The sequence below is a fragment of the Macrosteles quadrilineatus genome, unplaced genomic scaffold (assembly GCF_028750875.1).
Source record: "Macrosteles quadrilineatus isolate MER2022 unplaced genomic scaffold, UCM_ALF_1.0 Scaffold_32__1_contigs__length_1466915, whole genome shotgun sequence".
Taxonomy (NCBI): domain Eukaryota; kingdom Metazoa; phylum Arthropoda; class Insecta; order Hemiptera; family Cicadellidae; genus Macrosteles; species Macrosteles quadrilineatus.
Window position 1 is genome coordinate 900,681 of NW_026542625.1, and position 25,696 is coordinate 926,376.

At 35.2% G+C, this 25,696-nt stretch overlaps 1 protein-coding gene across 12 annotated transcripts in view; it reads left to right on the top strand.

Annotated features, from left to right (window-relative positions):
- The window catches only part of LOC129005735 (claspin-like), a 52,882-nt gene that overhangs the window by 18,855 nt on the left and 8,331 nt on the right, over positions 1 to 25,696 (top strand). For 8 of the 12 annotated variants that reach the window (XM_054434714.1, XM_054434721.1, XM_054434724.1 and 5 more), the window contains exons 1-5: positions 10,638 to 10,763; positions 18,348 to 18,432; positions 20,009 to 22,275; positions 24,230 to 24,512; positions 25,398 to 25,486. In XM_054434714.1, the coding sequence (XP_054290689.1) occupies positions 18,375 to 18,432; positions 20,009 to 22,275; positions 24,230 to 24,512; positions 25,398 to 25,486 (2,697 nt within the window). In that variant the 5' untranslated portion in view covers positions 10,638 to 10,763; positions 18,348 to 18,374. Of the gene's footprint in view, positions 1 to 10,637; positions 10,764 to 11,111; positions 11,535 to 11,565; positions 11,585 to 18,347; positions 18,433 to 20,008; positions 22,276 to 24,229; positions 24,513 to 25,397; positions 25,487 to 25,696 lie in introns of those variants that run through there. The other 4 variants (XM_054434716.1, XM_054434717.1, XM_054434720.1 and 1 more) reach the window with 4 other exon arrangements.

Here is a 25,696-nt window from a genome sequence, read left to right on the forward strand (position 1 = left end):
ACAAATTGGTCTAATTATCAGGATAGTACTGCGGATAGTCGTAGTACTCACTAGTGCGGACGTTAATCCACAGGGAGCATCGCATCCACAGTGCATGCCTATAAATATCCACAATTCGTGACCTCCTAGTAGCTGGATTACAGGACGACGCCACCCGTCCCAGTCAGTAGCCTATCCTATATAAATACAGTTGCTAGGCCTGTACAGAAGTCAAGTTGCGACTATAGTAATTATTAAATAAATACCTAGGTTTATGTAGAAGTCCACTTTTAATTATAAGGTGTGCAAATAATTGGCTAGGCCTAGGCATACTAGCCTAGACTGCTAGGCCTGTACAGAAGTTTAGTAGTTGAAACTATTTAAGTAAATATTTAACTAAGCTTGTATTGAAGTCTATTTTTAGCTTAAACTAGCTGTGTACCCGTTCTACGCACGGGGATCTTTATTCAGTTGAAGCCTTCATATATAAAAACAGCAATTTGTTTGAATATTTTCAGATATGATGGCCAAACTATTATACATAACTTCATTTTATGTTGTTTGTTGTTGTTCCGGATCGGTATGACAATCAATAAAAGGTTAAATTACCTGTGTCCGCCGGTCGATCCTAATGTATCCTATTACAGGAGATGCATTTCGGTAAAATTAAATCGCCATCATCAGTCCTAATATAAAGTCTTGAGCTTCCCCATTAGGTGCGTCTTGGAGTTTTTGAAACACATACACGAACTGTACACTTATAAACATGACAAATAAAACATAAATACAGTACACGGTAGGCCTACTTTTATTTTTACTATGGACATGTAGACGCGCGTCGGTCGTGTGCCGTGTCTCCACTAAAACCGATAATTTAAAAAATGTAAGTTTCCCAGCAATATACAACACTGATTCAAGGTCTTTTTCCCGGTTATCAAAACTCAAGAACAATTTTATACCCAAAGAATCTCTTTTTTTCATTTACGGATACCCTACAAATTATTGCACTTACGATTAATTAAATCCGTCATGTAAGGATAAACGTTTTTAATCTTACTTGGTTTGGATTTGCTTTCAAAACGTGATCGGAAATAGTTGCGGTATTTGTAAACAACATTCAATGTAAACATATCAGTGACAGCTAGAAGATATAATATTGATTCGAACAGCTGTTCGTTATTTCATTGATGAATATGTTATAAACATTGGGAAAACTTTACAAAAAATCTTACAAAATTGGGTTTTTAAACGTTTGTCATTTTATTTACAAAGTAGTGACGCCATATTTTAATGGCTAGAGACAATCTCGCCAATCCAGTGAATACATTTTAATGATTTGGAACTTGATAGGTACTCTCGTTTTTCAGGAGAAGGCCGCGTAAAATGGCTCTTGGGCCGTAACCTTTAGGTTCTATTTTCTTTGGCCGTAACAGACAGGAAGACAGACATAAATTTAGATGAGACTTGTTTCGGTTTCTTTAATGTATAAAACGTAAAAATAACCTAAAAGTTTATGATTCTGAGCAATGTACAGACAAAACTCTAATTTTATTTATATAGATGAATAAATAGTCGTCAGTAAAGAAATACAGTTACTATTAGAAAAGTAGGCCATTATAATTAATTAGCCTAGACTGCTTGGCCTGTACAGGAGTACAGTTATAACTAAGCGTCACATGATAATCGATATTCCTCCTTTTTCCCGTAATAAGATTAATTATTGCAGCCAACAGAACTAGCATGTTGAAAACATTTTGATGTCAGGTTAGATATTTACTAGAATCCAACAGGTTTTACATAAACACAACAACTCAACTACTTCCTTTAAACTGAATGGTGTCAAATGTTCACAGTAGTCTGTCAGTTTTCGTAGAGGTTTTACAAAATTGTAAAATGTGTTTATTTCAGCTTTTAATCTTGTTAGTCAAGAGTGCAAGAAGAAGTTTGGCATGTTTATTTACTAATTGTTTGACGTAGCCTATTGTTATGTAACTGAATGGCCAAATAAAATCATTTGAATAATTTATTCTCTAAGGCAATTTCCACTAAATCTTGACTGTGCGATTTCGGTACATCGCAGCCAAGCTGCATACTGGCACTGTAGGCCTATATCAGGCTGTGGTGGACCTAGGAAAGTAAGAATTTTCCCTCGGCTTGACTTATGTAGCATTATGAGTTATAACCATCGAGGGCGTACGCATAAATAAGAGCAGCAAATGGCAAGCAAAGAAAAAGAGATTGAAAGACTCAAGAAAATTGCTTATAACTGTAGGCTTGAATAATGAGGTTTGTATTGATCAATAAAATTCACTTTTGTTTATATGTTGTAATCCATAATATATTTGGAAACAACAAATTGTATTTTAAAAGATGGTTATTTGTTTATATCGATGCTTGCTTACTCCGCTCAATTGGCGGACCTGAGGCCGCATGCCTGGTATCGATTGAAAATATCGATTCGATTAGTAAACCTTCATTCGATGTTTTCATAATCAATTTGTTTAGGTTAGGGTACAGTTTCATGTTATCCCTCAAACAAGTTTTGCTCATGCCCTGGTCGATCTTTCCACCCCAATATCGACGCACCGTGGAACCGGTCACTGATACCTGGCTGGCACTCGGACCGCCAAGCCTCTGGCTGTAAAGTGACCCTCGTCAAAGTGTTAAGGCAACTGGCACTTGGCCCTGCATTCCTAACTTTTTTTAGATTTTTAATATAACTTTTTTTGTTAATGACTCGGAACTGTGTCTTTTGGCCATTCAATAGTCCAAAGATCGAGGATGGCTTGGTACTTTTTCTTCGAACTACTGGAAAACAATTTATTTTCCTCCTGAGAACTGATGACCTCCACAATGTCTATCTGTCCATCTGAATGTCGAGTGGTGGCTGATTCGATTATTGTACATTGCGATGACGTAGATTACGAGTGCATCAAGTAGTTTCTTTCCTAGTTCTCGCCTCGCTAGCTTGTGGCGAATGTATCCTGTGTCACAATAAACTGTGTCAGCAATCTCCCATTAGCTTGTCAACAACCCTTATCTTAGACAAGCGTTAGAAGTGAGTATGATATTGTGTGGGTAGAATCGCAAAAATCGCTATCTCTTTTGAACTGTAATCTTGACATAATTGGGGGTCGTACCATTTTGTTGATAGTTATAAGGACCGTGATATATCAAATTTGTATTATATTCGTTCAAACAGTTTTTTTGGAATACGATGTTTTCCGTTAGTTTGTGGGGTTTTATAGGAAAACGCAATTTAAAATCATAATTTCATCAAAATTTAAAAAATCCTAAAGATACCATGGATTTTGATTAGTAGTCCTTAAACAAAAACAAGGACATTTTCTGCACGTGTATAAGAGGAGGAAGTGAAAAAGGGTAGTTCGCCGTGTTTTCCCGCCTTTTGCTCCTGTTGTCTGTTGTGTTGTGTTGGGAGTTGGGATGTTTTATCATGTTTATCAAACCGGTCAACTCATCGTCCTTCAGCCTTTTCTTCTTCTTTCCTTTCGTCTCTGATTCGAACCACTTCTTCGCCTGTTTTGTGAAGACTGTTCTTTCGGAAGTATTGTAAACCGTTACAAATTTGCGCACTTTTAAAGAGTTTACACATAGTGTTTTAGGCTTCTGACAACATCGAAATTAAAAAGTATATCGGTCCCGGGTCTAGCTCCTGCCGTGCCACCTACGGTAATAGCTTCTTCCTCGTATGTCCATAAAGTCTTCATTTGAAATGCAATGCGTTTTATATAAAGATCTTTTAACGATGGCTTATCACCAAATTTAATTTTAAACTATTTTACACACGAATGGACTTCAATGACGTCACTATTAGGAAAGCTATCCAGAGTTACGATCGCCTGGATACACTCACGACGAGCAGTAAACTTGAGCTTTTCTTTTCCATTCGATGTAATTTCATGAGTGACGTAATATTCAGTACACTCACTATCCAAATTCGTAACAACGTTTGCTGTGCTCTATAGTTGTTCAATCGGGTGTGTTTCGCTCACTCATCATACTTAACTCTTATTTTAATACTAGCTGTTGTACCCGTGCTTTGCAACGGGAAGAGGACAAAAAATAGAAATATTTTAATCTTTACATCTGTTGCATATAATAGTTACACATCCGCCAACGCTTACAACACTTAGAAACACGCTTAGAAACAAAATTCAACTTTTATGGCCTTAATAGAAACGTTTAAGTTATGACTTTTAAATCTGGTAAATAGTGGATACCACCATTGTGGTTTTGATTAATTTTAAATCTTGTGTAGGCTGATAATATAAGAAAAACAGAACAAATCTTCGAATAAAACTTTGACATACATGATTTACCTTCATCTCCCTCAATTACATATCTTTTAATTTATTATTGACATTTTAAATTTCAATTTTGAAGTAGCAAAATACTAATTATTAAATTTAAATGAACATTTTTTTAAATTTCACTCTTCTTTATATTAAATCACAAATCCTTCCATCTTAGGTTTCTTCACTCACAATAAATCATTAGCAAAACTAAGTCAGTTGTTATTAACTTTAGAAATATTGCTGTGCCTTATTAATACAGTCTTTTGAAATATTAAAGAAACTATATCTACGGGTACTATACAAAATTTTAAACAAATAATTTTGCATTAAAGACAGCAGACAAAACTAATATGATTATCAAAGCATCAAGGACTAAAAATTTAATAGCAAATGCAGTATATGTTTCATTGCATCTCTGATTCTACTCTACTAACATATCAACAAACAACTTAATATACAAACGAGTTCTTTTAATCAGTTTCAATGTACATTGCCTTTACATTTTCACACTTACCATTAAGTAAACATAGTGAGAGATATTTCATTGATTTTAGAAACAAAAGAACACTTTGTACTGCTTAGTTTTATGATATTATTTCTTGGTCTAATTTAATCAGTGGTGTGGCAAACACAAATAATAAATGTATCAAATAAAGTAAATGTGAACTGAAAGCTATGTTAAGATAAAATAAGAGTATTTTGTATTACCATTTGGTAATTAAAAATAGTTACACATATACAACAGATTTTCGAAAAAAGTTTAGTTATTGGTGATATTCTTTAGTTTAATTTAAGCATAGGTTTAGCAAAACACAATAACTTCATTTACCTAAATATACAAATAAAAAAACATGATGTGCAAGTTATGTTAAGTTAATCTAACACATGTTAAGCAGTTAGAATTTATTCAAAGTAGCCTCCAAATTCATACAAAACATCTATACATAGTAATTTTCTTACTGTTTCCATGAAAACATATCAATAACATCATTTTCATAACTTAGACGCTTTAAAAAATCCAAAGTAGAGCCAGAGTTGATACAGCTAAGGTTATAGAATCTTTTTTTCTAGAATCATTGACATAGTTTTAGAATAAATAATCCATGATAAAAAGGTTAGATTAAAATAAACCTACCTCATAGTTATGGAAAATATTATATTTAATTTCTTTGTATCAGCTGTCTGAAATTGTAAAATTTGCAGTTTAGCAGTTCTTCTTGTTTACATTTAAATGTCAAAGCAAATGTAAACAAACATTGTTGGTGTTCTCATTACAGCCATGGAGACCAATCAATATTTACTTTTAAAATGTTCACCTCAGAACCTTTAAAGCCAAAGGGGCAAAGCCTGCGGTCAGTATCGAAATGTGAATAGTCCTATAATGGTCCTTGGTATGGTAGCTATATTTTTGTAAAATTTAAGCCCAGTTGGTTCAGTAGTTTTTGCACCTATTAGTAACACACATACAGACAGACACCATTAGATTTTTATATAATAGTATAGATATAGATTAAGATAATCTCTTCCATATTTTCGTCCAGTGCAGCAAAGATCCTCATTGTGAGTTTTTAAAAAGATCGGTAAATAAATTCTTAACATTACGTATTCATGTTTATCAAATTTTGATTCAAAAAGTCTAGATACTAGATTTTCGGACCTTAGAAATTGCGTTATCGTTATGGGTTCTGTTTCTCGTCTTAACTTAAGCCATAAACTAACAATTCACATGTTTAACGCTACTACTGTGAAGTAGCATTTTCATTATATTCATCAAGTAAAGTAAGCAAACAGTCGCTAACTATGGAAGAACATTTTTCTAAATCCGACAATGGAGCGAGCCACACAACTATTTAACGTAACTTTTCCTTTTAGTAAAGGAAAATTGTTGTGCAATATATCAAGCATTTCATCACAAGTGATTACTGTACTGGTGAATCGAGTGATATCCACATATGTAACCCAGAATCGATTCTCAGTAAAAATTGTCATCCTCGATGACGTCACCACCATTGTTGTCGTGTACTCGTCACTTGTTGGAACTTCTCAACATGAGAAACGATTTTCTATTTGATTTTCTATTGCATGGATTTAAATAGCGGATTTAGGCCTACCTGCGATTTTGAAAGTACATGCTGGTATTAAGTCAAAACTTACCCTATAAATTAATTATCAAATCATTGAGATGGGGACGCCACCTAGTTGCGTATTTAAACCAAAATATGAGTTAGGGATTCTTTTATCAGAATTTATTTTACAATCTGTTCAAATATGAGAACAATAAGTAAAACATTTATCAAAACAATGTCAGGAAGCAAGCGCCTGTTCATCAACAAGTCTTGCCAAAAATTGGATCAATCATTTAAATATTTACAGAAATCTGTAGCTTAGGTCCAGCACATGCACAACACTTTTTAATCTGGTAATGCACTGACTATTGTCCAGCAGATTAACAGCAAGACTGTTCGGATGATATTCAAATTTTTCTTGATACTTTTTGCCAAGGTCTGTAATTTCTTCTTTAGTTAGGGATGAGTGTAGAATTTACCAGCTATTTCATCAGCAGGAGCATTGTCCAATCCAATGATCAAGAACAGCTGGGTCCAATTTCGAACCATCAAAAGTCTACTGACTTCTCAGTATGGAACCGGTGACCTTTTGAATGCGAGTACTCTAACCACTCAGCTATATGTCATCGATTTGTTTTTCTTTCGTCATAAGAAGATAATTAATAACTTTTAATCTTATGATATGGTAACTAAAATAAAACGTTTTCATCATGGAACCCTCTACCAGCAGTCTCTTTAATTTTAAACAATCCGGACAGTATTACTGTGAAGATATCTCTAGTTTGGCATGCTGTACTATATTTTGAAACAAGTGTTACATTTTTAGCTGATTAATGTTATTAGATAACCTCTCTGGTTTAATATGATTCATCATTTGAGCTTATCTGTTTTCCTTAGACAATCTATGTACATTTTGACACGATCGCTAAAGTTTGTCATTCATCCAATCCTGATAGTTAAAGATCATCTTCAATCTGAGAGTTTTCGTTTGAGGTGGATCTTTTAAGTTCAGATGATTCTGTCTAGTTCATGATTCTCCGATGTTCTGACCTGCTGCTTAAATCTTTAGTTAGAAATTATATTTCTAGTCTAACATGATTTATATAGTTTTAGTTGATTCGATATAACCTATAACTATTTTACAAGATCTTTCTCTTTTAAGTAAATCTATATTTTTAAGTCTATCTATTTTGTGTGAGACGACCTCTTTCGTTTTAACTATCCGTACAATTCAAGATGTTCTATAAAGTTCAAGATTTGTATGTGCTGATCTGTATTTTGGGATTGTGTTTTCTGATACTGTTATACATATTAGATATTACAATTCTCTCGTTGTTGCTGATGTGCAGATCCGGATCTTTTTTAGATTGTTCCCTAGTCTAAATAATATTTATAGTTTTTTATAGTACCTCTGTTGTTTTGATGTTTTATTGTTGTTGATCCATAAGATTAAAGATGTACTTCAGTATATACTTGAAGGTTTATGAATTATCTCTAATTTATAGTAGCTTTGAAAAATGGTTTGTCCTGAAACGACGCTTGGAATTACTCGATTTATCATTTATAAACAGTTTTAAGTCATCTCTCTCATTTTAGCGTACCTATAACCCTATATATGACACGAAGTATCTGGTTGTAGCCAATCTTTTTCTTTTGAATTATATTTTCAGATTATATAATGTAGTTTTATTCGTGATTTCTGGCGTTTCACTAGATTAAATCGATCTCTAATTTAATGTGTTCCAGTTTTTATTTTAGCTCGTACAATTAATACTAGTGTTCTTTTGCGGTAAAACTTTCTGTCGCTGAAAGATACAACAAACAAAACTGTACCGTGTTTTCACTGATTGTCACAATGCTATAAAAAATCGTGAAGCAATAATTTTTGTTTATTTTGAATTAATTAACTTGTTGCACACATCATAACTGCACTCAGTTAACAAACCAAACCTGTTTGTTAACAACAAAACGCAAATCTTTCAGATTTGATTTGACAAAGAAGTTCAATGAATAGTCCACTTAAATAAACTATGATAAAAACTGAACACTTAAACCAGTATATTTTTATGAGAATTGCACAGTACTGATGTGTCGTTATATTTTACAATCTATGTTTTTCATGCGTATTAGTCTTAGTTAAATATTGAAAGGGATGAGTGGTGATATTTTTGCAGTTGTCATTGTTAAATTATTTGGTAGGCTACGTGAACCACAAAGCGTTTTAAAAGTGTACACACTTTACAAAAGTAGATTTGTTTGATTCAACAAACGAATGGGTAAATCTTTTCATAATTAATTTTTGTCCACACTAAGGTCTCTCTCAACTTTATACACGTTGACCGATTTCGAGTAGATTTATGTCGCTGACACACTGTCTATAGAATCGCTTCACTTTTCGAGCATCATTGAAATCACAAGATTTTTACGCAGGATGGTTTGCCGAATCAAACAGCAATCTGGAGCATACTTTTCAGTATTGTTTCATATTTCAGATCTTGTACTTTGGAGCTAAAACTTTGGGCAATTCAGGAAGTAAAAACTTTTTGTCATTCATGAATTGGACCAATTTTCCAATCTTTGTCCTTTATTCAAGTGTCGCGTTCCCTAAAACTTTTTATTACACCCTATTCTAAAACTTTTTTTCATGTTTACAATTTTGTCTAATTTGATGTTGAAATATGTTTATACCTTATCACTAATCACTCGTCATCTCACAACTTTACCATGGACGCGCGCGCTGGTACAGTAGCCACCGGTACTAAATTTTTACCGCTAAATGGAACCATCGATTTACAACTTTATTATAACATTATTATTTGTTTCCACCGTGTTCGTAATCGCCTTCCTCCATTCCACCCATTTTCTCCTCGCCAAACCTAAGCGAGTTTTTTTCAGCTATGAAATAGTTACCGGCTATCGGCTATACCGCACGCCATTCGCGAACCACGGTGTGGAGCGGACGCCGACGAAGCGAGTGGGAAAAGAGAGCCGTTAGGACGTACAAGTAAAAAGGAGAAGGAGCGCATGCGCGAAAGTGCCACATAGTAAGAGCCGAGGATTGGGCGAAACCATTCTAACGTCGAGGGGTGTAAGGTAGATGTTATGCTCAAATAGCGCGCTGGGCGCGGCTTTACTATTCAAGGTCGTTTACCAATTTTTATTACTTTCACGCCAGCGTGACCCAGAAGGTGTTGGGAATAAAAGTAACTAAAGGAGAAATAAGTCCCGTTGTCTGTGGACGTTGAACCGTCGTCTCGCCTAACGCAGTTAAATAATTAATCGATCACGAACCTTATTTAGTATTCTCTGGTGTCGGATAAATTGCTATTTCCGAAATCCCGCTTGCGCCTCTGAACAATCACAAGTTGACGTACGATTGTGTCGGTCGACCTTGAGTTGACAAATTGTAGGTCATTGCCAGCGGCTGTCTCCCGTCTGTGATTGATATCTTGACCGTTCACACCTGTGTTTGTGATAATGTACTTCACGTACAGTGATTAGAATGTCAATTGACAGAGAATTATAAACCTGATGAACCAATGACACTTTCCTTGATATTTGAATTCCATTGAGTTTATCATGCGTCCAAGATGTATTGTAGTTTAATTCTAGAATCTTTGCAACTTATATGATAATTGGTTGCAAATTAATTTTACCTGTGGTCTGCGAGATTTATCAGAAAGCATACTGTATCGTTTTTATCAAATAACCTGATCGTTTTACCATGGTACTTACTTTCATTTCCAGATTCTTTTTTAAATGTTACTAATTTACACGAATCGATTGGCATCAATTAAGAGAAGTATTTTTGTTTGGTTCGTGCGAAATTGTTTCAAATTTAACTCGAAAATGCATAATATAGAAATGTTTATAGGACGGTTCCATTACGACATGAATCCATTATTTTAATGAACAATTATTATTACGATTAGATAAGTATTACAAAAATTGGCATAGAATTCATTTTGAAATATAGGAGGCAACAATAACGTTTGTAAATCCGTCTCATAACTGTAATCTTTTACAAATTGATATCAATCACGTAGTTAGTTAATTTATAAATAATTTATGTTATAACATAAATTATAAACATAAAATAAAAAATACAATTAGCCATAAAATCATTAAAATTCCAAAATTTTCATTTTTTGTTTGTATTGGATTGGTCCATTCTGCCTGACCTTCTACCACTTATTAAAATAATTATTTTTTTAAATTTTCTCATTACACGCTCCGTCATAATTTTATGGTCACGTGATCGCAGTCGCCATCTTGGCACTCTTTGGCGTTTTAGGAGCTGTTCGAGGGTTAGTGACGTCGGCTACAAACAAGTCGTTTTGGTGTTTCCGTCATGATAATTCTCGTTCAGAGTTGATTTGGATACTCCATTGTTGATTCTAAGGTAAATTTATGTATAATTATTACTAGTTTTACCGTCTTTGCTCTATATTGACATTTCATATGACGCTTGACCAAATCAGCGGCGGCTAGCAGTAGCTACTGCAATCAGAAAACGTTCTGCTGTTACGTATCTCTCTTGTATTGGAAATGGCGGGAGGTGTAAATTGCTTAAAACTTGCTCATTTTGTGATAATTTAATTGTATTATGGCTACGAAATGAATGTATATCGTCCCCGTCGTTGACAAATTCAAATTCTTTCGTAATGAGGGTATCTTTATGTCAAAATTTATGGATTAATTTCCTCAGTACCAAACTACAATGTGCTTTGTTGATACCAGCACACTCTAGCGAATAAAACTTCAACTTATTACCATTACGGACTATGCATTACCTGGTTTGTGGTAGGTTGTTATTCGGACAAATCGGAATTCGGAAAATAAATACTATGCGTAGCCGGTTGAGTAGTTGTGAAGTGTTTTTAAATTATTCAGTGTTTGTTTCATGTTAGTGAAGAAGTTTTGATTGAAGTGTCGTCCTGTTGCCATTTTATTCCAGTTTTAACCCTAAATGTCAATCGAAATTTATTATGTTATCAGTTCATTTGTCACCAGCTTTGTGGTTAATGTGCTGCATTAAGTAACTTTCAATTTTGATTCGCCTATCAAAGTGGATTAATTTGAAGTGTAAAGAATTGATTTTTCAATCGCTGACCTCTACTATCTTCGTTCAACCTCAACCTATGGTATGATCCCGTTGTATAGCCTACGGGAGGTAGGACGCCATTTTGAAATTCTAAATCGATAATTTTTTTTAGAATTAAGGTACTGTAACTTACGATTAATTTCATCTAAGTTTAATGTTTCATCTCGTTTGCAGGACAAATTTACTTGTTTTTTTGTGACACAATCCCATGTCAAGTTTATTAATAAACATAACCTCCTCTGTTGGTAGGCTAGGCCTTAGTTTAAGGACATACCTACTTAGATCTAACCTTAACACAGCTCTAAACTTAGCCCAGTCAAATTTATTACTTCATTCTGATCCCAAAATTAGTAAAAAAACCTAAGTTAGTTGCCTATTTAAATTATTAGACCTAAGGGGTACAGTTTCTTAACTGGTCGATAGAAACTATCGAATTGAAAATATTGATTAATAATTGATATTTTTAAATATATTTATTATCAAATTAAACTATCATAATCTAAACTAACCAACCAAACTTGTTGATGGTGAAAAAATCGCATAAAGGTTTACTAATCGAATCGATAGTTTGAATCGATATTAGCATTTAGCCCAGTTAAGAAACTGTACCCGACCTAAGTTGCAAAAAGAAAGGCGTAATGAACAACTTAAGTTAGAGCCTACTTAGATTCAAATTTGAATGAAACAATTAGACAAATCACACCTAACTCTACCTTGTAGGATTTGCCTAAAGCGGCCCTGATGAGGAAAGTAGACACCGCAAGTTGTTATCAACAAGTAACTTGGTACCGTAGTTAACTTAACGTAATTATTTAAGTTACTTAAACGTGGCCAAGGAAACCTTGATTTGTACATCACCAGAAATAAGATTTTCAGCTGAAAATAATTTACACAGAGGATCGTCCGGTAACCAGACGTGGATTAGGCGTCCGGTAGTGACGTCACTGGGTTGTGGGGTCCCGGAACGCCATTACCACAACGATACGATGTTCGGCCAGCGTTGTTCGTGGTGTAGTGGATAGAGTGCTCTACTGATATCCAAGAGGTCCCTGGTTCGAAACCCATCGGTTTCTTTAACCTTTTTGTCACAGATTTTGCTTTGAATGTAATTTCTTCTTAACTGTACATGTTTGGTAGAATATTTGGCATTTATAATTTTATGTCATGAAGAGAATTGAACCTTCATTTGATTTTTTTCATTATCAGCAAGTTTGGTTGGTTAGGTTAGGTTATGACAGTAACTGCCGGACGCCTAATCCACGTCCTGTTACCGGACGCGTATCCTCTGCGAATAATTAAACGCCTGCAAGAAATTTCTGCGTTCATTAACGTAACTAAACTCAGCTTTTTAAAGTGTTTGTTTAATTTATAAAGGTTTAAAAACCTGCATTCAGTAATCCAAACTACTGCTTGTGGCAACTATAGTGTCGGTTCAGCTAGGAACCATCTTCAGGCCGCACAAGGTGCCGTTATTTACCTCTGTAGGCCTATATGAAGGTCGTCATTTAAAATATAAGTACAAAATCACACACAAACACGCACATTGATTAATTGACGAACATTTAACATTAAAAAACTACCGAGCAGTCAGGGACACGAGACAGGTGACGTGACCGGGGGGAAGTAAATAAAAGGTATAACGACACCTTGTACGGCCTGAAGATGGTTCCTAGCTGAACCGAAGCTATAGGCCTAGTTGCCACAAAAAGCAGCAGTTAAGATTACTGAATGCAGGTATTTGAACCATTATAAATATTCAAACGTAATCCGGAGGCTAAAAACTCTTGAAAATTTTTGTTTAAGTTTGTAAGTTAAAGTTAAATCTAACTGACTACTTAACTTATATTTTTGTTAGTACGATATTTCCTCACCAGAAACTTGATATTAATTAGGCTATCAATTTTTGATCATTGATTCTTTTAAGTGACTCAAAGTGAATATTAACTTAGGTAGGTAACTTAAGACTCACACGTAACACATTTGCTACCAAGCATCGCATATATGCGACGCCGCGATCATTGCCAAGGACCGAAGTAAGTTATACAATTTAATCTTAACACATAGACCGGCTGTCACTTGGTTAATACCCAGACCACAGGCAAAAACCTGTTAAACAGTGATCATTTACTTTACACTGCAATCGTGTTTGTTTAAATAATATATTCTTCTTTTTTTATATTTTTGATAACCTTTTGTAATGTCACATATCTGTCCCCTGGTCTCCAGCAAAGACGATATGGTACCGGTACCTAGTGAAAATTATCAATTTTTTCTTGAAATAGCCCAAACGCCTCAAATATGCGACAGTTAATTTTTGTTTGTTTTGAGGTGAAAGTAGGCTACCGGTAAGTAAAAAAAAACAGATTATTCAAGAACAGTTTATAACTGAACAAATATAAAAGCTACATAGGATAAAAAAACACCAGCATACATACATACAGTAATGCAGAAAAGTAAAGACCAGTTTTTCTAACTATCATATGATGTCACCAATCATTATATCCACAGACCAAGTGACGCAGTTGTGCGTGAGACATCCCTGTAGACTACTGCAGAGAATTCAGTGCCTTCAAATATACCGTTAAAAAGATATAGGCCTAAGCATTTTGATAACATTGGAACACCGACGCAAATATGCGTCGTCAGTCTACAGTAGACTCCCTCTTATCTGGACTCCTCGGGACTGAGACCAGTCCGGATAGCGGGATTTCTGGTGTAACTGACGTCCCCAAAAAAACTCGTTAAAACGGACTGTTTATTGTGATATTTTACTTAAATTTAGGAGAGCATTGTATTTAGACTTGGGATCACTGGTCTCAAATCTTTCCCACGAGTACATTCATTTCAGTACTGCCCACTTCCTGCTGATCTAGTCCGGTTGTCCTGATAAAAACCAATGTGCTGAATAAAATTGTCCGGTTAAAGAGACGTCATTTCCGCCGAGTGTAGTCCGGATAAGAGGGAGTCTACCGAATATGCGATGGCAGTCTATAGGTAGAAACCGGCCGTCGCATACGGTATGTGCGTCACTAGTCTATCCGAATAAAAAATTTTGCACTATTGCGGTACCGTAGCGAACGTGTTAAAATAGTTTAATAGGATAATAAAGAAAAAGCTATTTTTTAAGAATGGTAGCCTGACTAGAGTTAAATAATATAGCCTAGTAACTGTAGCCTACCCAACAAGAAAACCACCAGACAAATAAATTGATGTTAGCCGAATATTTAATAATGACAGCCATGATGGATTTGGAATATTTATACAGTTTCAGTAGGCCATGCCATAAGTTACATGTTCAGTTTGATTTAGTCTTATTGACCATGTAGCTTCATGAGTAGGCTACCAGTAAGTTACTGTTATCTTACAAAAGGGATATAAGTTAATTAAAATGAAACTGTTAACCAACCCAAACTTGCTGTAATATTTCAAAATTCCAATTGATAACAGAAAAGGCATGTGAGAAAGACAGGTCGGACATTATGCTGATTCGTGACTGTATTAAAATTAAGTTTGAGGTTCAACACCTATTTATACCTAGAAACTTTACCTTCCTAAATATAACCTAACTTCTAAACGCTCAATACAGTCACAAATCCGCCTTAGGCCCGACCTTTCTTTCCCACATACCTAAATAAGATCTATTAGTCTGCACATGCACAATATTAAGTGATCAGTTGTTTTTACTTTTGATTTTTTGTAAAATTTGTACTTTTAATGCCCTTGCATTACCAGTAACTTAAATTTATTATAGGCCTACCGGTATCTCTTTCCTTCTCCTCATCAGTTTTCGTATTTTCATTTTGGTTTTAGTTTACTGTTATGGAGCAAGCAGACCAGAATGTAAACAAATGAAATAATTGAATAAACACCAAACAACAGTAGATCCAATAATATTTGTGTGCGCAGAAATTTTTATTCACAGTTTTTTAGCGAATTTCCCTATAGGGAAGTAGCTATTACCGTAGGTCTCATGGTAAGACTTAGGCCCGGGACCGATTTACTTTTTCATTTTAATGTCCCCAGAGGCCAAAAACACCATTCGTTCAAATTTTTATATATGTATATAGGCCCGGGACCGATTTACTTTTTCATTTTAATGTCCCCAGAGGCCAAAAACACCATTCGTTCAAATTTTTATATATGTATATATATATAGGTACTAGCTGACCCGGCGAACTTCGTATCGCCTAAGTTATAGGTTTCCCCTAAGACAGACCGATGGAAAGAAAGTACCGTTACGTTTAATCTTCAAGATGATCTCGTTCGCATCGCTCAATCACGTCCTGGTTGAAGTTCGTTCGCTACGCTCACTCACCTTTGGGTTGGAGCTCGTTCGCTACGCTCACTCACCTTTAGGTTGGAGCTCGTTCGCTGCGCTCACTTGCCTTCAGGTTAGCTCGTTCGCTACGCTAACTCGCCTCCAGGTTGAAGTTCGTTCGCTACGCTCACTCACCTTTTGGTTGCAAATTAGCTGTTGTCATAAATGTAAAATAAATAATAGTGCTGCACCCTGTTGGTAATCCTTGTAACTTTAATGCTATTGAACATCATAGAACAGAACCAACTTGTTTAATTGAAACAGCTGTTAAGATTCATTAATTCCATTTCTCATAAGGTTAACATGGGAAACTCCAGAGCCACTGGGGTGGAGCCCTTTTAAGAATTTCGAAACGGGAAATAGTTTACGTCCGATTCGCATACCTACAGAATTTACACACCAAATTTCATAACGATCGGTGAAGTCGTTCCGGAGGAGTTTGCAGACAAACACTGTGACACGAGAATTTTATATATTAGATATATATATATATAGATTTATATATATATATGTGTGTCCGTGAACACGATAACTTGAGTAGTTTTTATCCGATTTTGATGAAATTTGGTTTGAAGGTGTAAGGCGGGATAAACTTGAATGAGTTCGCGATCCAGCATGATCGGACCATGGGAACAGGGTTTTATGGGGGGTTATATGGGGTAAAAATTGGTTTTTCTCACTTCTTACCCTCAAAACACGAAATTTCCCAATTTTTCTCTAAACCTTCTTAAAGAGCTTAAAAAAACAAACAATTCAGTATATCAAAGTGTTTTTGTACGGTTATTGGTTACGGAGAAAACTAAAAAAATGGTAAATTTAAAATTCCCATGTTATTCTTATGGAGAATATTGTAAAATGTTGTAGTTTGCTTCTTTATGGATATATTTTGATCAAACTTGGCAAATTTATTTATTTTATAGTAAGCTATCAATATTTTACTAAAAACACACTACTTTATTAGTTTCCTTGTAGCAGCAAACCTAGGTACTCGTTTAACCCAATGTTATTTAAATAGATCAATTGAAAATCAATTCGGACAAATGGAAATTCGCTTAGACGGCAGGTTTGCTGCGGCGGGGGTATTTTAGATCTAGCCTAGTTATAAATTTAGTTTCTAGTGATAGCTTAGTGATAAATACCCCCGCCGCAGCAAACCTGCAGACTAAGCGAATTTCCATTTGACTGATTGGATTTACACTGAAATGTCTATTTAAAAATATAACATTTATTCTTGATTTAAATAGAATTAGTTTAACAAGTACTTAGGTTTGCTGCATCAGGGAGGGTGAAACTGTTTTTTTTTTTGTTTTTTTTTGTAAAATGTGAATAGTTGGTAAGAAATAAAAACATTTTTCAAATTTGATCAAAATATGTTCACAAACAAGCAAACTACAACAGTTTACTTATTCTCCATAAGAATAACATGGGAATTTTAAATTTACAATTTTTTGGAATTTTCTCCGTAACCATTAGGCGCATAACAACGCTTCAATATACTAAATTATTTGTTTTTTTAAGCTCTACAAAATGGTTTGGAAAGAAATTGCTAAATTTTATGTCTTTTGGGTCAAAAATGGGAAAAACCTATTTTTACCCCATAAAACCCCCCGTTCCCATGGTCCGATCATGATGGATCGCGAACTCGTTCGAATAAACGTACGTTTACACGTTTGTACCAAATTTCATCAAAATCGGATCATTTTTGCTTGAGTTATCGTGCTGACGGACACATATATATATATATGAATTTGAACGGATGGTGTTTTTAACCTCTAGGGACCTCAAAACGAAAAAAAAATCGGTCCCGCGTCCAGGTCTTACCATGAGTACTACGGTAATAGCTTATTCCCTATATGGGAAATTCGCTAAAATCAATATAGGTTCGCATGGTGACGTTAATGGAAATAAATACAAGTAACGTAGCCTACAGCCACGTTTACACAAGGCCAGTAGGCAGGCAGTCTGCCTCTGGCAGGCGGCAGGCCTAACTTGAAATAAGTTTAAACACTAACTTAGGCAGGTAATCTGTCAGCACAATAATACTAGGTGTGTAATAGAGGCGTAGATATTTGCATAGATTTAAGATTTATTGATCAGTTCAGTAAATATTCACAATTGACCAAGTCACTAAAAACTAACAAAAAAAAGTTGTATTTCCTGTTGACTCACAAGCTAAAGCAGAAAGCACACCAGAAAGTCCAAAGAGCACACCATGCAAAATAAATAAATAAAACTGTTTTAAACATGCTTTAAAATTTTACAAAACACGGGAAAAAGCAAAAAACTCACCATACTCATTGCAGGCAGGGTTAAATTTGAATTAATCTCTTCTCTATTTTTTCTTTTTACTTCCTTGTATTTTAATACGAGACTAAAAACTCCTGCTAGGTATAAACATAACTAGGCCTAGTTATATGAGCTGAATTGGTGGAAGTCTGCTGTGTAGGAGTTGTCTAAAGCAGCATAAATTACTAGTTTATAGGTCTTCAGGTATTTTACACCTTATGTCCTTGTGGATTTTATAGTAGGCTAACTTATTATAACCTTCCTTTTTATTGTTTCAGTTTTGATTGTTTTGGTGCTGGAACATCATGGCATCAACTATGTCCGAAAATGGCGACACAAGTGAAGAAATACTTCAACAAAATAGTAAGTTTGAATTTTTAAGCTAAATCTAACAATTAGGTCTCGTTAGGTAGGCTACCCTGTAAACTCTCGAGCAGGCGATTAACCTTTCAAACCAGAGGGTGTCCATGCGGAAGCTTTTTCCCCATCACATAATCATACAGATTTATCCAATCTTGCTTTATTATCAGGTAATTTTCAGGAACCAATTCATTTTTAGGCTAAATAGTAAATTGAACAACTGTTCATTACTGAACAAACTGTTATGAGTAATACGAGGGGGTTTTAAGGTTAGTGTTACGGGTGAGGGCGCATGTGTAGATTTTGAAGCAATTAAATGTAGCCTAAATAGTGAAAAATAATTTAATACTAAAATAATCGTAGCAGGATTATTATATTTTAGGAGATTAAAACATATTCTTTTAAAATCCAATTTTATAATTTAATAAATGCAATACGATACATAGGTATTTGTAAATCGAATTAAGAAATAAAAACAAAATCCTAGATAGGATGCATATGGATAGATAGGATCCTTAGAAAACCCTTAGCAACTTGACTCTGCTAACCAACTCCTCGCATCTCAGATAAAACCAAAGGGAAGGGTGGGTGTAAACAATGTTTTGGGTAGATCCAGGAATGTGGCGTATCAAGTAGGGAGCTGGAAACGAGTGGTAACAACAATTAAGTAATTAAATCTAAGGCTTACCTTAAGATCTAATTTATTTTTATAGAGGAGACCTAGGTTTCTACGTCAAAACGTTATCGCCAGTTCTTTGTCTCATAGGCTAGCTAAACTTCTTGTTTGCCATTTCTTACTTGAGATGTTGTCAATTTGGTATAATTTGTACAAACATTGAACACATATAAATATTTACAGTAAACTCCCTCTTATCCATACACCTTTTAATCGGACATTGGTTTAACCGGACTTCACTCGACGGAAATAACATCTCTTTAACCGGACAATTTTTATCAGCACATTGGTTTAACCAGACTAGATCGGTAGGATGTGGGCGGTACTGAAACAACTGTTCTCGTGGGAAAGATTTGAGACCAGTGATCACATGTTGTCTAAATACAATGCTCTCCTAAATTTAAGTTGAATATCACAGTAAATAGACTGTTTTAACGAGTTTTTGGGGACGTCCGCTTAACCGGAAAACCCGTTATCCGGACTGGCCTCAAGGAGTCCGGATAAGAGGGAGTCTACTGTACAAAGACTTAAATGACAACAACTTAGATACATGGCCATGATCTTTATCAGATCCTAACCTCCGAAGCTGTTTAACGAATGAGATCCTTAAAGAACGGATTGAATTTGGCTAGTTTCTCCACCTATATGGGAAATTACAAAACTACCATGAAATGTTAAAAAATATAGGCATTGTGGCCTACATGTATTTGTGATTGTTACTGTTGGTGTCGTGAAGGTCGAGCTTGTTTTGTCCCTCAGCTAGGCCTAGCCTTATTCGTCTCAGCATTATGGCCTGCAAACAATTTCTTTTAAATACAAAATGTTTCTTTTTATATAAAAATAAATTTGAATGTGATTAATTGTATTTAGACAGTTTTCTAACAGTTTTGACATATTTTGTAGGTGAAACAAGAGTTAATGGAGAAGTCAACGGATCATACGATGAACCAATGGACGTCGATGAAACAGTTAAAACTGTGAAAAAAATTAGTTCCAATGATATCAACTGTATTAGTGATGTAGCTGAGAAGGACAGTGATAGTTTAAATGAACCTAACGATAGAATAAATTCAAACTGTGAAGATGAGTTATCTGAAAGTGCTGTAGAAAATGAAGTGCCTGAAAAAGATGAAGGAACATCTAGCAATGGCTTTGATGAACATCAAGACCAAGAAAAAGAAGAAAATAATGTTGAAGAAAACCATGAAGATGAAGAAGAAACTAATCAAGGAGAGGAAGATGACATTATGATGGTGGAGGAAGAGGATGCTGGAGACCCACTAGGAAATGAATCAAGTGCTGGGGAGGTAGAAAACATTGAAAAGGAAACGCTTGATGAGTCTGAAGACAAGACTTTAGATGACCAAGATAATACTTCCTCCCCAGAGAAACAAATAGATTCTTCTGAAAATGAAAAGAATGAAAATCAAGAAAATGAAAATGTTGAAGCTTCATTGGAAAAGTCGGACAAAGAAGCTGAACTCAAAGACAGCAGCAACAAAGACCATTCGGTTGAAGAAAGTCAAACCGCTGAATCGGAAAAAGAAGAAAAAGACAAAGGGGAAGGTGAAAAAATGGAAGTAGATGGAGAAAAAAATGAAGAATCGCCTGATAAGACCAAAACTGAAGAGGACAGTGAAAAAACACCAGATAAAGGAAAAAAGAAAAAGACCCCACAGCAACCTATTAATATCACACCTAGAAGAAGTTCTCGAAATGTCAATAAACCAAAAACTTACATCGATGAACCTGATATCAAGGGTACCACACTCACAACCCCGAAAAAGATAAATGATGATCCAGATATTGAAGAGATTGTGCCACAAGATCCTTTGGCCATGGATTCACCTGTGTCTGATAAGAAAAAGAAAACTGTCGTTGTCAGTGATCCGAAGAGGTTAGTGGAAATTGCTACAGGCAGTAAGCAAACAAAACTGGGTAAAAAAGAACCAACTTTGGTTATAATTGATACAAATTCTATTCTCTCGGGCAGAGGTCCGGTTCCAGTATCACCATCTTCACCATTAGGACACTCTACGACAGTTGCTGGATCTTCCCGAGGACAGGGTTATTCAGTTCTGCCAGTAGCTCTACCGGCTCAAGGCATGTATCCTCATCCTCTCAAACAGACTCAGCTAAAACCTTTGTCCATGTCACACTCACCATCAGCCACTCCCTCCCCACCCCCTGCCACTTCAAAGACTCCACCTGTCATCTTGCCTTCCCTAACGGACGACATGTATGTAGTTGAAGCTCCGTCATTCATAGTTCCGTATGTTTATGAGAAGCCACCCATAAAACCCTTGAAGAACTTTGTAGATCAGGTAGAACAAGCCATCAAAGAAATTAAGGCTCAATTAGAAAAAGAAAAGAATGAAGAAGACAAAAAAGCAGAAGAAGAAAAGAAATCTGAAGAAGAAGAAGAAGATAAGAAGTCCGATAGCAGCGAAAAGGATGATAAGGAAAAATCGAAAGATGATGATGCCAAAGATGAAAAGATGGAAGTTGATGCGGAAGCGACCAAAACTAAAGATGATGACTCTAAAGAAAAGGATGAAACCAAAGATTCTGAGAAAAGTGAAGACAAAAGTTCTGAATCCAAGGAGAGCGAAAAGTCCGGCGAGGACGGAAAAGCTGATGAAGAGAAGTCCAAGAAAAGTAGTTCATATTTTGACAACCCCCTAGGTAAATTCTTTATTCAAATTGGTGTTAACTTGGTGCAAGAACATGTACAGACGGATTTATTACGATCTCAGAAAAGGAAAAAGGAAAGAGAAGGATCAAAATGTACTCCTGAAGTGCAGCAAGCAATGAATTCCCTTATTAGAAGTTTAGAATTTAGTAAAGCGACCAATGAACCTTTTAAATTGGAAATGAAAAAATGTGAGTTTTGCAGCTTTAAAACAGAATCAGCTCTGGTGATGGCACATCACTTGGAGACTCCGCACATGAGGAACTATGTGTATAGGTGTAATTTCTGTCCGTTGGAAGTGAGGAGTCCCCATGACATTCTATATCACATGGAGGCGGAACATAACGTGAGAGGACGACTAGAGAGAGCCCCAGCCTTCCACCAGTGTCCCAGCTGTCCGTTTGAGGACAACCAGAAGGGGAAACTGAGCAGGCACTTGCTGTCCTGCGCCAAGAAGTACCGGCCAGAGAGAAATCAGGCAAGTGATTTTATCATTATGTAAATATGTGATGCTGATAACAGTATAAACCCTTATGAAAAAGTTTATATATGGCCATATAAAATTTTTTTTATCTGGTTATATTTGGTTTTGGACCAAATATAACCAGATATGATCATATATGGAATCCCCCATATATGGAAATTTTTAAATAAAAAAATATAAATAAATAAAAAAATTACAATTTAACATATTTTAACATGAAATAGTATAAACTATGCATTAAAACCATAATTAAAAATTTTTAATTCGAAAATTTCAAAACAAAATTTTAAATTAGCCGACTGGGATTTGAACCCGGGACTCCAGCGTGGGAGTCTGCCCCTTTAACCACTACACCACAACCGCTTCATATCATATATCTTAACAACACCCATTACGAATAACAGAAGCTGTATTTGGTCTCGTAAAATAAGATTTTCTTAGACATTTTATGTCATTTGAAGAATGTTATTATTAATATAGCCTAAATACGGGACATAGATATTTGCGGCTGTTTGATAGGCAAATATAATATTCTCTTTATTTAGGCCTACTACACTTGCAATTTTAAAATTATACGTCAGTTTTAAAGTTTGTTGCGTTATAATAAAATTGTACAATAGGAATAGATGTATGTACAGGATTTTGTCATCTGGGTTAAAATCTGGATACTTTATTACTTTACTACTAATTACTTTAAATGAGAAATGCCTATTTTATCTGCCCCCCTACTGTACCACATTTCAACTCAATCAGTTCAGTAGTTTGTGCTTGCGAGAGCAACAAGAAAATACACAAACTCACAAACTTTAAGATGTATAATATTATATATATTATAAGAAGTGTTTAGGAGTCCAGTTACAAAATCCAAATGTGGCAACAATTCCTTATAATAATTCCAGTTATTGTCAAAAACTCATTTATACATGAGCATAAATGGAAAATTATTATTCCGTATATGAGTAATTTAATTCCATACCTGGGAGTCATATATGGCCATATATAGACCATGATTCTATATATGGAGGATATTTATGGCCATATATGGGCAATAATTTCATATATAGAAAATATGTATGGCCATATATGGACAATCATTTCATATATAGAAAACATGTATGGCCATATATGGCCAATAATTCCATATATAGACTACATATATGACCATATATGGACACCACCATATATGGATACAACCACATCTGGCCATATCTGCTTCCATATATGGCCATATTAAACCATATATGGCTTTATAAAAACATATATGGAATTTTGATATAGCCATATATGGCCAGAAATTACTTTTTTATAGGGGAACATATGGAAAACTTATATTTGCTTTACTAAGCTCACTTAGTTTTCCTTTTGTCTTTTAAAACAGATGATCTCAACCTGGGGAGCATGGTACTATGATTTCAGGGGGCTTGAGCTGCACTAGAAAAATAATTATAAAAAATAAATTTTATAAAATTAATTTGGGATTGTTGCCATATAGAAAAGTTAAATTTAATCACATTGCATTCTGGAAAATAGAGAATAAATAATTAATTAGATGATAATTAATTAGATTAGAATGCTGCGCTGCAGTTAAATATATATATATATTTTTCGAGTATTCATTTGCTCATGGACTCTAAATTTTCTCAGGTAAAAGTCAAATATCTTTTGTACACAAAGGTGTCATATTATTAAATTTTTTGTGAGGCTGCATCTACAGAAGTTCTCCGCTGTTCTCCAGGAATTTGTTCAAAGTGTAAAATGGTCTTTCCTTCAGCCAAATCTTCAAATCTTTGTTTAGTTTGTCCCCAGTAAAGTTCTTTATGGATGCTGGTGAATTTTTCCGAAGCTTGCAGGAAGAAAGCTTGAACTCTATCCCATAATCCTTATCAGCCACTTTGCTTTCCTTTTTCATGATATAGGCCTAACTAATAAGGAACCTTATCTTACGCAGGAGCCACCACTAGACTTTGAGCCTCCTGCCAAGATACCTCGAGTGTCTCGTAACCGTCCCAGCATGTCACCAGGCAATGCAGTGTACCAGGCGGCCATGTCTGGGCTGAAACAAGGAGGACAAGGACACCCTCTGCTGCCCAAGTTGGTGCCTGCGCCTTCGCCACCAGGCCTGATACGTGGCCGCGGTCGACCACAGATGATCAACCGCTACCTGGGCGACATGCGCACGTCGTCTGTGCTCGCTGCGCAACAGAAGGCCATGGCCGCTTCAATGAGGCCAGGTGAGTTACAACTGGGGTTGTAAAAAACAAATGTTTGCTAGCACACATCATTTTGTATAATTAAAGGTAGGCCTTTTAAAAGTCCCAATTAGTCAATATCTAGAAGTATAGCTTAAAAATCTAAAACCAGAATGTTTGTTTTGTGTTTCTAAATTATATTTATGACAGATCTTTAATATTATCAGGCTGAAGACTCATCTAGTAACTCACAACAGCACCTTTTGATTTTATCCCCTATTTTCCAATGGGGCCAAGAGATGTAGCCTACAATAAATCTCAGTGACTACAGTTAAAATACTATTCTGTTATAGCTCAATAAAATTGCAATTTGATTTTGTCGCATCTGTACCTAGATGCAAACAAAGGATCAGGTGCTTGAAATAAAACACACTTTAATTTGAAAAAAACCACATTGGCGTGTGTGAGCCGGTGGTGTAGAACGATGTGGTAGCAGTGGGTTATTTGATTAGGCTATATGATGTCATATTGTATATCTAACGGTACTTGGACCGAGCTAGCAGGTTAAATACAATAACCAGTAGAATTACAAATCGAGGAATATACGATGGATTCAAGATAATATACTACAGATTTCTTCTGTAAAAATTCTAAATAATGAAAAGGTTTAACTTGCAGACTTGTTGCTAGTAGGATAAATAATAGTTAAGGATTAGGCCATTTGATGATTTTTTTCTAAAGGAATTTTAAGAAAGAAGTTTTTACTTTTATTACGCTCAATTAGTTTTAATCTATTATTATTGTAGGCAATGCAAGTGTACGTACAACACTTTACCACTCGTCTCTAGTATTTTATTCAATTTGTTAGATGTTACACAGTGTTTTTGAGAAATATATTATAGTATAACAACATAACATGTTGCCCAGGAATGCTGTATCGACCGTCAGGATCAAACTCACAACCGCAAGTTCTGCTACCAGCCTCCTACCAGCTGGCCAACTCACAACTATACCAGGTGTGTATTTAGCTGAAATAATCCCTTCGCACATTATTGATCACCAAAGGTTGTGAAGTGGCACCAACTTGTGTATATGCACCTAAATATTGTTTGGTGCATCAACATATTTAGTGATTCAGTCCGTACTTTTCAGATGTAAATATTTTAAGCCCAAATGCAGTTCTAGGTTTTTAGTTTTTTTAAATGTCATCTTCATTTTCATGGTAG